This window comes from Danio rerio, chromosome 1 (assembly GCF_049306965.1).
Source record: "Danio rerio strain Tuebingen ecotype United States chromosome 1, GRCz12tu, whole genome shotgun sequence".
In the NCBI taxonomy this organism is placed as follows: Eukaryota; Metazoa; Chordata; class Actinopteri; order Cypriniformes; family Danionidae; genus Danio; species Danio rerio.
This window is the reverse complement of record NC_133176.1, coordinates 51,045,869-51,060,972: the sequence shown is the minus strand read 5'-3', so window position 1 is coordinate 51,060,972 and position 15,104 is coordinate 51,045,869. Positions and strand designations below refer to the sequence as shown.

Sequence of the window (15,104 nt, the reverse complement as noted above, 5' to 3'; positions counted from 1 at the left end):
ATACAAATCTAAAAATGGCATTCGTATATCGGCATATAATCATTTTACATAGGCCTGTGGTTGCCAGATATAGAAAAGAAAAACACATTGGGATCAGTGTAGCCTTATCTGCATTGCTCAGGAAACATGTCATTGCTCACTATCAGTTCCTACAAGGGAGCCACAATAGCTGAGAGGACCGGTGTCATCACTGAACGCTCCACCAACTGTGCCATTACGAACCTGTGAGGGTGTGTTATCTTGTAAGAGGAGCCCCTCGCCAACTGGGTGAATGTTGGACATGAATGAATGCTGATAGGATAGCCATAAAGCTGGCAGTTGCCTCTCTGAATGTGACATTGTCTCGGATAAATGCGTTCCAAATGATTTCTGTGCGTCCGCTAACATGGATAGTGTCCTTCGGTTAGATCAGAGCAGCAAAAACATATTTTCTAGTCCACACCTGCATCTATTCTAATGATAATGTTCCTGTGCACATGCATGTTTCTTTGTCATCACAGCCCGGTATGGTTAATGTTTTATTGAGATAGTCTGGCAGCTTGTAAAAAACACACAATAACTGCATCCTAGTTCAGCGGGCACATCCGTCAAAATATGTGAAGGCCAAACTGATAATTGGTAAATGGGATGGGGTAGCTTTTGAAAGTATGACTCTTGTCGCCTAGCAACTGTGACAGCTTGACAAACTGTTGACAAACATAGGTAATGTTTGTTTACTGGACTTTTAATGCAGTGGGAAAAAAATCTCAGAAAATGTCAAAGTTTTTTGTACAGTTGTAAGACAATTGGTGTAATCTGGCAAAAATAATTGTGTACAGTTGTAACGAGGAGACTGACACGGAGGGATCCATTATGCAGTATTTATTAATCACACTCTTACTCAAACATTCACAATGCACAAAGGTGCAAACACACATCAACGGTAGCAGCAATGGTATCAAGGCTGGCGGCAGACAGACACAGAGTGATTTACCAGGCATGGGTCAAAGGCAGGCGGCGTGATTCAGAGTCCGTGTATCAGGCTTGGGTCGAGGGCAGGCAGCGAGTATCAGAGTCCGTGTATCAGGCTTGGGTCGTGGGCAGGCAGAAGGCAAAGCAGAGTCCGAAACGGGCTGGAGTAATACACAGGAGATCAGGCAGGAAATAATGCTCAGTAATGCTGGCCGGGGCTAAACAAGACTTCGCACTGAATGACTTTTTGAGTGCGGCTTATAAAGGGTACGTGGGTCGTTAACTGAAATGGGAATCAGGTGTGCACGATCAGTGTAAGTGGATGATGTAATGCTAGAAGTCCGGAGATGGCGGCCTCTGCTGGCCAGCGAGGGGAATGACTGGGACAGAGTCGGTGACAACAGTAGATATTGGTGTCCATTGAGTTTTGGGATAGTTTAGACTGTGAAGGATCCATTTTTTGTATCCTTCAATGGCCGTGAAACAATGGATGCATTTTTAAAACCCTGTTTGAAGGAGTCTTTGAATTGTTTTTTTTGTTTGTTTTTTTTTCACACTACGTTGATGAAATTGGTCTTTGAATGTGGTCTACAAATGATGCAGCATCTCTGCTAGAACGAAGCTAATGTGCTGTTAACCTTACTAGACATTTACTTTTTTTCTAATAGCACAATAGAATGATTCAGTGAAAGATCTTTTGAATGGTAGACTGATGGACCAAAAGATGGATAGAGCAATATAGTCGTAGGTTAGTAGGTGATAGAACAACTGAGTGATAGAATGATAGCGGGATAGGTCGATTGAATGACAGATGGGTAGATGATAGAACAATAAAGTGATAAAACTGAAGATAGATGATGGTTGGATGAATATGAATGGATGGAATGGAACAAAGATGGATGGATGAATGGATGGATGGATGGATGGATGGATGGATGGATGGATTGATTGATTGATTGATTGATTGATTGATTGATTGATTGATTGATTGATTGATTGATTGATTGATTGATTGATTGATTGATTGATTGATTGATTGATTGATTGATTGATTGATTGATTGATTGATGGCTGGATGGATGGATGGATGGATGGATGGATGGATGGATGGATGGATGGATGGATGTATGGATGGATGGACAGACGAACGGACGGACAGACCTACAGACAGACAAAAAGACAGACAAAGAGATAGATAGATAGATAGATAGATAGATAGATAGATAGATAGATAGATAGATAGATAGATAGATAGATAGATAGATAGATAGATAGATAGATAGATAGATAGATAGATAGAATGGAACAGAAATATAATGGATGGATGGATGGATGGATGGATGGATGGAAGAATAAACTGATTGAATAGATAGATAGATAGATAGATAGATAGATAGATAGATAGATAGATAGATAGATAGATAGATAGATAGATAGATAGATAGATAGATAGATAGATAGATAGATAGATAGATAGATAGATAGATAGATAGATAGATAGAATAGAACAAAGAAATATAGGATGGATGGATGGATGGATGCGTGGATGTATGGAATGGAATAAATATATATAGAATGGATGGTTGGATAGATAGAAAGAATGGAACAGACAGACAGGCAGACAGACAGACAGACAGACAGATAGACAGATAGATAGATAGATAGATAGATAGATAGATAGATAGATAGATAGATAGATAGATAGATAGATAGATAGATAGATAGATAGATAGATAGATAGATAGATAGATAGATAGATAGATAGATAGATGATATAACAAGTGACTGAGTGAAAATGCTAGATAAAAAGATATAGTTGATAACAGTGGCCTAGTTTGAAACAACTGCATTTTCAGGTAAAACATGTCAGAGATAAGGGTGCGTTAGGGTGGAAACCTGTATTGTTTTGAAACATGGGTGGATAAAAAATACACTTTCATATCTTGCTTGTTCTTTGTCATCAAGTAAATGCAACATCACTGCTCTATTTGTGCGATATAAAATGCACAGCTCATATTAGCATAACAATATTTGCTGCCCTTCTGTTCACCACCCAAAATATTCAATCCTTTATTCGTTTCTTTCTTCTGTTGAACGCAAAACCAGAGACTCTGAAGAATGTAGACTGACAATCATAGTAGGAAAAACATACTATGAAAGTCAATGGCTTCCAACATTTTTCAAAATATCTTCTTGGAACCGATTTAGAACAAGTGAAGAATGAGTAAACAGTCAAAGAATGTTTGGGTGAACTATCCCTTTAAGGAGTGAAGCTTCACACACGCAAATAAAAGAAGGGTTTGAGTTGTGTGGGTGTAAGCGAGAAAGCTCAAGAAAATGACTAGCTGTTATGTATTAATTTGGTGACAATAATCAGTCAACTCAATTTTCCATTACGTTACAACAAGCAATTACTAAACAGCAGTGCTGGTTCATAAACAAATCGTAATAATTAACCGCTGTAGCATGTTTGAAATTGCAGAGTTCAGTGCAGCCTTTTAGGAAAGAGCGAATCAGATTTATCTCAAAAAAGCTCGAAATCACTTTACCCAGTGAAAACGCTGTACACAAAAGCTGCGTGAAATGGGGTCAGACAAATCTCACCATGCAAAGGCTGATGCTGTTTTATGCGGTTCATTGATTTGAAAGTAAAGGCCAGGCTTTAGTCATATTGAGCGAGGGTTTTAAGCATGATTATGGCTGAGAGAAGACTTATTTTCTCACCATTATCTCTTTTTATGTCGTTTATATTCATTAAAATGTTAACAGACGTGCTTTTCTTTCTCTTCCAGACTCTCTAGGTGGACCATTTCCCTCAACAGCTCACCGATGCCATCACAAGCCCAAGCGCTGTTTGCCCTTGCATCAGTGTGGAGGTGTCCTTATGAGCCCCCTTCTTTTCCACCCCAATGCGAAAGGGTCTCAGATAGTCATGGATCTAGCACAGAGAAGCGTCAAACGACAGGCCAGCTTCTGCAACGCCATCACGTTCAGCAACCGGCCCATTGCTCTTTATGAGCAAGTCCGCTTAAAGGTAAGAACAAGGAAAGACGGATGAATATATAGGACAAGTTGCCTATTTGCAAACTGTAGGATAATCTGGAGGGAGGCTGAGTCCAGGAATGCGAAAGAGTTGACGACACACAGGCACATATAAATACATCTGACAGTCTGAGGAAAGAGGCTGATTTTCAAAAAGTATTTATATTTAAAAATATATATTTCCTTTATATTTATGTATATATAAACACACACACAATTTCATACATATACACATACATAGTATATAATATATTGTGATAATATAACATTTATAGTATATATAATAGTGTGCCTCCTACAGGTGGTTTGTCAAAACATCTCACCTGCATAAAGCACACTCAGAATTGCACAGTGTTTTCCCGGAAATGTGGAGAGTTTATGAGAAAGTGTTTGGCGCATATGAAGAGGAAATGTGTGTGATGGTTTGTCATTTTATGGAATGCACAAACACAGCAAAGTTCCAGGTCGTCAACTTGAATTAGTATAACATTCACATTTCAAAACGGCTAAATTAACTTATTTAAGTGTATATGGATAAGTAAACATATTTCTAAAGGCACTGTTGGCTATATATTTCACCAGATGTTGATAGCAACCAAAGAAATCCATAAATGCAAAGAAAACAAATCAGTATACAATTGAAGTTATGTGTAATAAAATGAAATGACGCAGGGAAAAAGTATTGAACACATGACGAAAGGAAGGTGTAGGAATGCAGTGAAAGTCCAGACAGCAGCTGAAATCTCTCAGTAGTTCTTCAGCAACCTTCTGCTCTTCATCATAGTAAATACATATTTGCTGCTTCAGTCCAACATCTACATAAGCAGGATGTAAACGGTTTATAAGAGTGTTTGGCGCAAATGGAGGGGAAAAGTGTGTGTCTCCTACATGTTTTGGCATGCTCAAATACAGTAAAAAAGGTGGTGGTCAACTGGAATTAGTATAACAATTAATTGTTTTTCCTGTTCTGTTTTCTTTCCAACTGTGAAAGAAAATTATGGGCAATTGTTGACAAAGCTTGTGCTTTATCCCTTCTTAATTTTGAAATGCCTAAATTAACTTGTGATTTTAAGTGTATATGGATAAGTAAACATGTTTCTAAAGGTGCTGTTGACTATATTTTCACCAGATGTTGATAGCAACCAAAGAAATCCATAAATGCAAAGAAAAAATATATAATTAATTAACTAATAAAGCTATGCGTAATAAAATGAAACGACACAGAGAAAGTATTAAACACATGAAGAAAGGGAGGTATAGAAAGACAGTGAAGGCCCAGACAGCAGCTGAAATCTCTCAGTAGTTCTTCTAAGAAGTTTTTTGGTAAACTGGAATTGGTATTAGTAACATTCAATTGTTTTTCCTGTTTTATTTTCTTGAAACAAAATTATGGGCGATTGCTGTTAACAAAGCTTGTGCTTCATCCCGCTCCATTCCGAACCAGCTAGTTTGTTAATTCATTTGTGATTTTAAGTGTATATGGATAAGTAAAATTTTTTGATGATTATGATGAAATGTATTTTGTTAAAACAATTGTTTTAAGTGTATAATACTCTGTTTGAAATACAAATCAAAGTAATTAGTGCAAAAAAGACCACATTTGAAAACTAGCATCATGCACACTGCACTAAAACAAATATTATAGGCATTTGTAGCACACAAGGAGTGTAAAACTCCCTTCCATCTTTCACGTGCTTGCAATATTGCTTTCTCTTTCTCTATCTTTCTTAGTGTGTCCCTCTGGGATTAGTGTACTCTGAAAGCATTGTCAAACAAGTTGCACAAGTTCCTGATTCCCATGTCAGCGCAGTAATAATCCAAGATAAACACTTCAACCCCACACCATAGCACTCATACCAGCCCAACCAGTTATTCAACCAATATATACAAATTGTTTTGTTTGTTAAACCGACTCATTAGTCCACTTCTCATTATTGATATTCTCAGAAATGCAGAGCCGGCTGTTGTACAATTCATTATGAGCTTGAAAAATGCATCGTTGTCATTCCAAGAGTCACTGCAAATCAAATAAAACACACCTTCTCTAGTTCAAACACACCACACAACTACTTAGATCCACTCAATTTTCCCTGTTTATTAGCATAGCAAAATATGCCCCCTGGCTGTCCAGCACAGCTTTGACAGAATTTAAATGTCCAATATATTCAGGGATTCAACAGCATGTGAATTCCTCGGGTGGAACAGCCCTGTACCTTATCTTTCCCAAAAAGTAATTAAGTAAATTTGACTTGTACAGTCAAATACTGTCACTTACAACTAGGGGTGTAACAAATTTCGGTTGATCCGTGATTCGTACAGATCACGACCCTTGGTTTAAAAAACACAAGGCCCGCGGATTAATACATTTTTTTTTTACCAGTAGATTAATTCTAAATTTATAACCATCACAGAGAGATCGCCTCTCACGTCATTCAAATCACTCGTATGACAGCATTTAGGCTTTCCTGTAAAATATAATGATGACGCAGGAAGTTGTGGTAGGTTACTCAGGATGTTGTGGGTTTCTTAGGTTATTAAAGGTGTTTTCTGTCACTACTTGTTTTGCCTGCATTAATGCATTCAGTGTAAGCTGCACGATTAATCATAAAAGATCGGGATCTCAACACCCACGCAACTTAAATTATAAATGATGGTGATTTGCATATGTTTATTAATCATTCGAATCGCTGCATTCAAATCTGTGTTTGAAAAACGCAAAAATCAAGAAAGAGATTCAGTCTTTAGTCTTTTGAGTTAGTTAGGAAGTTACAAAGAGTCTAATAGAACAGGTTACAGTTTAGATAAATCCACTAATGTTTATGGTAAAAATTAAATTCACCATCATATGCATTTAACAATGCTCAAAAATTTTAATCATAGACAGCAATTACATTATTTAACCAATAGGTGGCCATCAAAACAACCAGCCATCAAAAATATGCCACTGAATATTTTTTTTAAATGATACATCTAGCAATGAAACATGGAGTTAACTGAATAACTGAATCATTTATTGAAAATGAGACATAATAAATATGGGTTGTAAAAATTATAATGTTAGATTTATAGGTTTAGCGTTATCAGCAACAGTAGTAACAGTGAATTTGTCACATTTCTAAATATTTTACAATTTATTTTTTCTCAGCTGATTATTTCTTCATTTTATTTTTAATAAAATTACAGGTTCTCAGTTCTTTTGTTTTGTTAAAACCAAAAGTGTCTTGCAGAACTGTTTTTGTAATAAATGGAAAGCAAATGACATTTGTCTCCTTCCCTTTTTGGCTGATCCGAAAAATGGTCTGATCCGTGACTAAAAAACCATAATGTGATCCGTGCCATGAGATCTGTAATTCGTTACACCACTACTTCCAATAATACCTTTTCATAGGGTAATTAAAATGCTATTAATATGTAACATTGATGTGCATATTCAGGGGTAAATAACATACAAAGCATGCTCAGAGCCCGGCGGCTAGTCAGCGGGCCATTCAGAAAAAATAAATAACACCTGTTTATTCTAGTGATTGGGCCAAAGAGACACCCTTCTTAAGGAGAAGAGAAGGAGCAGCCGGGAAAAGAGTTCACACACACACACACACACACACACACACACTCACAGCTACACGTGTTGTGTGATTACTTTAAAACTAAAAACAATTACTCACCTTATATCGCCGACCCTGTCTTCTTCTTCCCACCCTACGAACAAACTTTGCTACAGCCAGCTTTTGTACTTTTTTCAAAAAGAGATATGTTGCCGTAAGGTACTATTATTATCCTTTTACACTCAAAAAAATGAATTTTGGCTGTAGTTGGTCCAAAGAATTTAACTATGTTTAAATGAAACAATTCACTTATGTTTGTGTACTAAAAATAAAAGTGTTGTGTTGGAAAAAATTTGAAAAAGTAAGTTTTCATATTTATACAGCTCGCTTAATTAACATGAATGAAAGGGAGTTGTGTTGCTTCTGCAGTACTGCATTTTGGTCAATAGATGGAGTAATATCTGCACATGCGCAGTTTCAAAACAACACAGGAAGTAAGAAGATTCAAACCACAACGATCACTCTCAGCTCGGCGCCATATTATGGGAATCAAAAGATGAAGATTACAGTACAAATTGAGAACGTGCACAAAGCTTTCACCAATGTGGACACACAGGTGAGATTTTTTTTTACTTTTTATGTATTTATATTGAGGCTGTGACAACATTTGAGTCATTAATGTACTCCCTTGTTATACTCTGTTGTGTTTGTGTATAGTATTGTTGTGAAATTGCCATATTCCCTGAGTTTTTTCACATTAATGACAAATAAATTTGTAGTTTTTTTGCATTCCTGTGAAATTTTATACTTTGTGTATATTAACTCCCCCAAAATAAAGTTGCAGACGTTGGTAGTAAGGAATAGTCATGTTAGAATAGTCTAAGCTTTTTCACTTATCATAGCACACGTGCTGCTGATAATGTGACAATAAAAGGGATTTGATTTTTGATTTGATTTGATAGTCTCTATTTTAAATGAGTATCAAGCAGTTTGTCAAGTTTGAATGCCAGTTTTGATGACTTACATAATATTAATTAAAAGGTGGTGTTGGCACATTTTTATTATACAAGCCTGTTAACTTAAAATAAAAAAAAAATCTTGACAAGCATATGTGACACTTAAATAGGATGACATCTTGCATGATGACATATTTAATGTAAGCTTATTTGTCTGGTTATCTAACACATTTAAACTTTTAAGTTTAGTAGTTTGCAGTGGTTTTTTTTTTCAATTTTATTATAAATATATTATTCTAAATTGTATATATTTATATTATTATATTTTATTATTTTAAATCTTTGCTCACTCACATCTATTTTCTCCCTCACAGGTTTACAGCTCAACCTCTAAAGTCCCATATCTGGCTGAGGAGACTGTGGATCATTCAGGTACTATGTCTTTAGATCCCTATACACACATTAAAATGATGTACAGTAAAAATTACTAGTAATTTTAACTACTAATTATTTAGTAAATTACTAATTGTCACTTCATGTCATTTAGAACATCACCAGTGGAAAAAAAGGTGTGAATGCATCCTCAAAGCCCCTAAGTTAGGGAGTACATGGTAAGCTATTTACATTTTTTTTTTTTTACATTTTGTATTTTCGTCTTAAACCAACTCCTCCTTTCACCTTTGATCTGTTGGTAAATGTTGAATTTTTTTATCTGACATTTTTAGGATGCTGGGCATGATGAAGCACACACCTTGATGTGCAACACCACCTTATGAATCTACAGTAGTTACATTAACATTTAGCAGACTTTTTTGAAGAACCTTACAATTGAGGAGACATTCAGCAAATCAACAAGAAGAGGCAATACACCCAAGATGTGCTAATTATACAACGAATGTTAAGAATTAAGAATGCTTTTACATGTGGTTTGTCAAGCCCACTCACCTGTGTGAAGCAGACTTCATGCACAATGTTGTTGTTTTTTATTTTTTGTGTTTGTTTTTTTAGATATAAGGAGTGGTTGTAAGAAAGTGTCTGGTGCAAATGTGCAGAAATGGTGCAAATGTCAGAGATAAATGTGTGTAGCTATTGCATGTTCTGTGATGGTTGGTTTAATTTATGGTTTAGTGCTGATCATGTTACTTTGCTTTAAAATGTTAATCTTTCTTTGAACGACTGAAGTGTTATCTGCTTTATCAGTGTAAAGAAGGTACAGTACAGTTTACAAAAGAAGACTTAATTTTTCTAAGTATATTTTTATGAATCATTTGAAGGCAGAATATTATTTTTGAATGTTTTGTTGTAATGTATGAAAAGTATCATTTTGAAAAGTGTATTTTATGGTGCTTTTGTAAGCATATTTTTGTAAATAATTTATTGTTTTTAATTTACTTTATACTTGTATTACTATTATTTTAATAGTATTAATATTTAAAATTATTGTAATAAGTAAAGATACAGATAAAGACAATTTTTAGATTTTGATAATCATTTGATTGCTGGAAATGTGTAAAATTGTAAAAATGCCATTGAATAAACTCAATGAAACGGAAACAGTTTTTTTATTTGGTTAAACATAACAATATCAATTTTAGAATAATTGAACTTAAATAACTACATTGATTAAAGCTAAATTATAAATGTTACGTTGATTGAACTAAACAACATCACATTACCTTTATGTAACTAACTTAAGTTCACTAAAATTAATATTCTTTCTTAAAGGTAACTTAACTCGGTTACGTGGAACCAGTGGACAAAAAAAAGTTAATTAACGCCAACATATCATTTTTTTGAGTGTAGAGGGTAACAATGATATAAAGATGTCCCTTTATGGCTATTACCCCAGTGATAAACTGTTGTATCCCTGAAGTTACTTTTTTTTCTCAGAGAGAGAATATTTCTATGACCCATGAACTCTGCCTCACTGTATGTCATAATGATAACAGATTCATTTTTTCTGTCTTTAGATCACTAAAAAGCAGTGCTGCTGGAGTGGTGCTCTGCGCCTGGGTTTCACTTCTAAAGATCCATCTCGAATCAACCCTGACAGCCTGCCCAAATACGCCTGCCCTGACCTGGTATCCCAGAGTGGATTCTGGGCTAAGGCCCTACCAGAGGAGTTTGCAAATGAAGGAAACCTCATTTCCTTCTGGGTGGATAAGAAGGGAAGAGTATTTTACCGCATCAATGATTCCAGTCCCATGCTGTTCTTCAGTGGCGTTCGGACCACCGAGCCATTGTGGGCCCTCATTGATGTCTACGGTCTGACCAGAGGAGTGCAATTGCTGGGTAAGGAAAATAGCTGCAAAGATTAAGCCAGTTCAAGCCAGGTCTAAATGTTCTGCTCTGACAGAGCGTAAAACTAAATACTCTGCAGCAACTAAAAATTTGATGAAAAAAAAGTTAGTCCTAAGATAATCAGGTACACAAATGTTTTTTTTCTAAGATTTGTAAAAAAAAAATCGTACTGTAAATAATTTTTGATGTAAAAGGTCATTTATGAATATTTCACACTTACGTTTTGCTGTAGGCTGTGTCAGAGTGCAGTTTCCACTGCATTGGTCCAGCTTCACACTCTCTTTATTACATTTACTACAATGAACCTTTTTGAATATAAATATATATTCAAATATATGCAAATTAATATTTTTCTCCATTTCTTTGTGAACATAGGCTGTGTACTTTGGTGCAGTTAAACAAAACATATTTATTAAACAGATATATTTATTAAAATAATATTTTAGTCGGCAAACATATTTAGAAATTGAAAGATAATACAATTAAATTTAAGCTAAATATTGCAACAACAAAATAATTACAATTAATTACAAAATTTCTCTTGTTTTTTTCTCTTTTTAAAATTTGTATTTAATATATATTTTTCTATTTTAATATTTTTAATAGTTTTTGGACTGTATCGTAAATTATTTTATTTGATAAGCTCCAGATTTGGCCTCAGTACTGACTAATCATATATATATATATATATATATATATATATATATATATATATATATATATATATATATATATATATATATATATATATATATATATATATATCATATACATACTTATATATGCTAAGCACTGTAGCTATAAATACTTATATTTTATACTATATATATATATATATATATATATATATATATATATATATATATATATATATATATATATATATATATATATATATATATAGTTGAAGTCAGAATTACTAGCCCACCTGTTTTTTTCCCAAAGTTCTGTTTAACAGAGAGAAGATGTATCTAACCCATTTCTAAACATAACAGTTTTAATAAATTATTTCTAATAACTGATTTATTTTATCTTTGCCATGATGACAGTAAATATTTAACTAGATTTTTTTTTTTTCAAGACACTTCTATACAGCTTAAAGTGACATTTAAAGGCTTAACTAGGTTGATTAGGTTAGCTAGGCAGGTTAGGGTAATTATGCAAGTTATTGTATAACGATGGTTTGTTCTGTACACTATCTATAAAAAATAGCTTAAAGGGGCTAATAATTTAGCAAAATGGTGTTTAAAAAATTTAAAACTGCTTTTATTTAAGCCAAAATAAAACTAATAAGACTTTCTCCAGAAGAAAAAATATTATCAAGAATAGCTCTTTTTCTAAACACAGTAAGTCAGAGAGCCCGAACCTGAGTTATTGGTGTAGATGTATCGCTGTGTATAATCAGAGTCAACACTGTCATGAGCAGAACATACCATACGCCATGCTTTGATGTAGCGCAGTGTGTACGGGTGTTTGTGCATGAAGAGGGGGTTTGGCGGTAAGAGGCGAGACATTCACATCTCACACGCATACATGCAGCAGGCTTTAATGCTGTCATCCCCTAGGGTTAATTATAGAACCAGGTCACATACGCCAGAGATAGCTCCATTTATCCTAATTGAGCACTGTGGCAATTGACGGCAGCCTCTCTGTCTGCTATCTGTTCACAGTGCGGGATGTGTTTCGTTACGTGTGCGAGTAACTTTATCTGTACCTTTGACTCATGAGAGACAGTGCCGACATGCACCAATGAACCCGTGTTCTTCGATGGTCGACTGCTTCGCTGAAACCGTAGAACGCATGTGTGTGTAGTATGTATTTCACACTGCACAAAAAAGCAGCTTGTGGTTAGGGTTTGCATTCACGTCAGGATTTCGTCAGTGTGTGCAGTAGGGATGGGTGATGTGGACTTAAAATTATGTCTTATAATTAGTGCTGTCAAACGATTCATTGCGAATAATCGCGTCCAAAATAAAAGTTTGTATTTGGGTAATGTATGTGTTCTAATAATAGTAATAATCTAGTAATAATAATAATAATAATAATAAATACTATGTTAATCAAAAATGTCACCATTGGCTTGCTTGGTTGGGACTTGTGCTGCTACGCATCGATGGATTTGCTCTTCAATGTTTGGACTTACAGCAGTGAAATTTAAACCACACTGAACTGAACTAAACTCTGGACTGACACAGTTTTAATTTACTAGAACTTCTATGTTAAACTGCTTTGACACAGTCTACATTGTAAAATCGCTATAGAAATAAACATGAATTAAATTGAATTGAATTACTCATTGCACAGATTGATTATCGGTTTTATTGTTATTATTATGATAAGTCTATTGTAATATCATGGGAAGATATTCTGAAGTAAACAACAGCATGTATTGCATGGTACTGGATATACAGTTCTGCCTATATATACTGACTAAATCTGCCTTAAATCATTGTTTAATCTTATGTTATGTTTTATTTTTATTTTTTCTTTGGGTCTATATGTTACAAAATGAAAAGGTACAAATGGAATCAAACATATTATTTATCAAAGATGCCAAAAGGATTAAATATGTTTCATGTAAAAAGAAGAGATAAGTAAAAGTTTAAGTAAGAAACGAATGATGTATGTGGTAATGGGGTGCGAGAATAATAAGCTTATGCTTCATCCTGCTCCATTTTCGACCATGTTGATATGTATTTCTTTTTGTTAATGACATTTTATGATAGTTTGTTCGAAAATAAATCAAATCAAATCAAATAAAAACAAATCAAATATGTGAAGTACACAGTGAGCAGAAAAAGGGTGCAATATGTTGAAAAAACTTCATGTAAAAAGTGGTTAATGATTGGTATGAGCTATGTTAATTAAGATACTAGCTTAATAGTTCACCTATTTGACCGGAAGTTACAACAACAGGCATGAATAAACAAGATTATTTCACTTGAAATCCTGTTTTGCCAACCACAAACACCTTGTGTCCCTCAGACAGTTTTTCTTTTTTTCTTCTTTATTTGTTGGTGGTCTATAGCAATGGTCCCCTACCCCCGGGCCACATACTGGTACCAGTTCATGGATTCAATTCAATTCAATTCACCTTTATTTGTATAGCGCTTTTACAATGTAGATTTTGTCAAAGCTGCTTCACTAAAAGATCATAGTAAATTGAAACAGTGTAGTTCATTTTCCAAAGTTTAAGTTCAGTTCAGTTTTGCTCAGTTCAGTGTGGTTTAATATTCACTACTGAGAGTCCAAACACTGAAGAGCAAATCCATCGATGCGCAGCTCTACAGTTCTCGAATCATGCAAGCTAGTGGTGACAGCGGCGAGAGAACAAATAAAACTTCACCAATTGCCGGAAGTGAAGAGAAAAATAAATAAAACCTTGAGAGAACCAGGCTCTCAGATGGGCACGACCATTTCTCCACTGGACGAACGTCTTGTGCAGAGTTGCAGTCCAAGTACCGGAGGCTGAAAGCTGGACCTCAGCGAAGACTCATCAGCCCCTGGAGCGTCACAAGAGTCAGTCTGATGCTCTCCACTCTTCCATGACCACCACAGTAGCTGCTCAGGATACGGCCTGGTCTGGGATATGGAAACCTTCAGGATCATCTCTACCCTGGTTGGATCGAATCAGTGGCATTGCGCGGTCTTAGGATGAGTATACCCAGGTGGAAATAGAAAATAAAGTGAATAATTAGCGTAGCTGCTGTTCATAGTGTATATAAACGAGATGAGGAAACCTGCGTGGAGCATTCATGTATCATACCGCTAAGTGATGCACTGACTGTGTGGTTTACTAAAAAGATAGGTCTTTAATCTAGTATTGAACTGTGATCAATTGGTACTGGGCTACACAAGAAATCAATAATTATTTCCCTTCTATTTATTATTTGAGTCTGAACAATCTTTTATTTTGAAAAATGTTTTATTTTGAAAAATGACCATGTTCTCTCAGTTACATGCCAAAATGTGACCTATAAGCTAGCAAAATAAGTACTAAGCAGACGTCTTTGGAAAGTTTTATTCTGAAGGTGAAAAGGCAGTGCTTTTTAATTTTCTCCATAGATAAAATGTGTATCAGAGTTGCAGCTTTGTTTTGTCAGCTTATCATCTTCTGAGAAAATTGGTTGAATGTCACCTAGCAATCTACAGTACGTACACCACCCCATACACAGTCCTCCACCCCATCTCCGGGCCATGGTAAAAATATCAAGTGTTGATCTGTCCGCGATGATAAAAATGTTGGGGATCACTGATCTATAGTACTCTAAATGATTTCTTTCCTAAGCAGTTAGTAAAGGCCAAAACA

General features: G+C 35.0%; 1 protein-coding gene and 1 long non-coding RNA gene across 4 annotated transcripts in view; both read left to right on the top strand.

The window, feature by feature from the left end:
• neurl1aa (neuralized E3 ubiquitin protein ligase 1Aa) overlaps positions 1–15,104 on the top strand; it is a 127,359-nt gene that overhangs the window by 75,158 nt on the left and 37,097 nt on the right. For all 3 annotated transcript variants that reach the window (XM_021475292.3, XM_073947022.1, NM_001077558.2), the window contains exons 2-3: positions 3,744–3,985; positions 10,465–10,786. In XM_021475292.3, the coding sequence (XP_021330967.1) occupies positions 3,744–3,985; positions 10,465–10,786 (564 nt within the window). The remainder of the gene's footprint in view (positions 1–3,743; positions 3,986–10,464; positions 10,787–15,104) is intronic.
• LOC137495818 (uncharacterized) lies at positions 8,026–9,355 on the top strand. The gene is made up of 4 exons (XR_011015804.2): positions 8,026–8,154; positions 8,869–8,926; positions 9,042–9,105; positions 9,220–9,355. It is a non-coding gene; the product is annotated as an uncharacterized lncRNA (long non-coding RNA).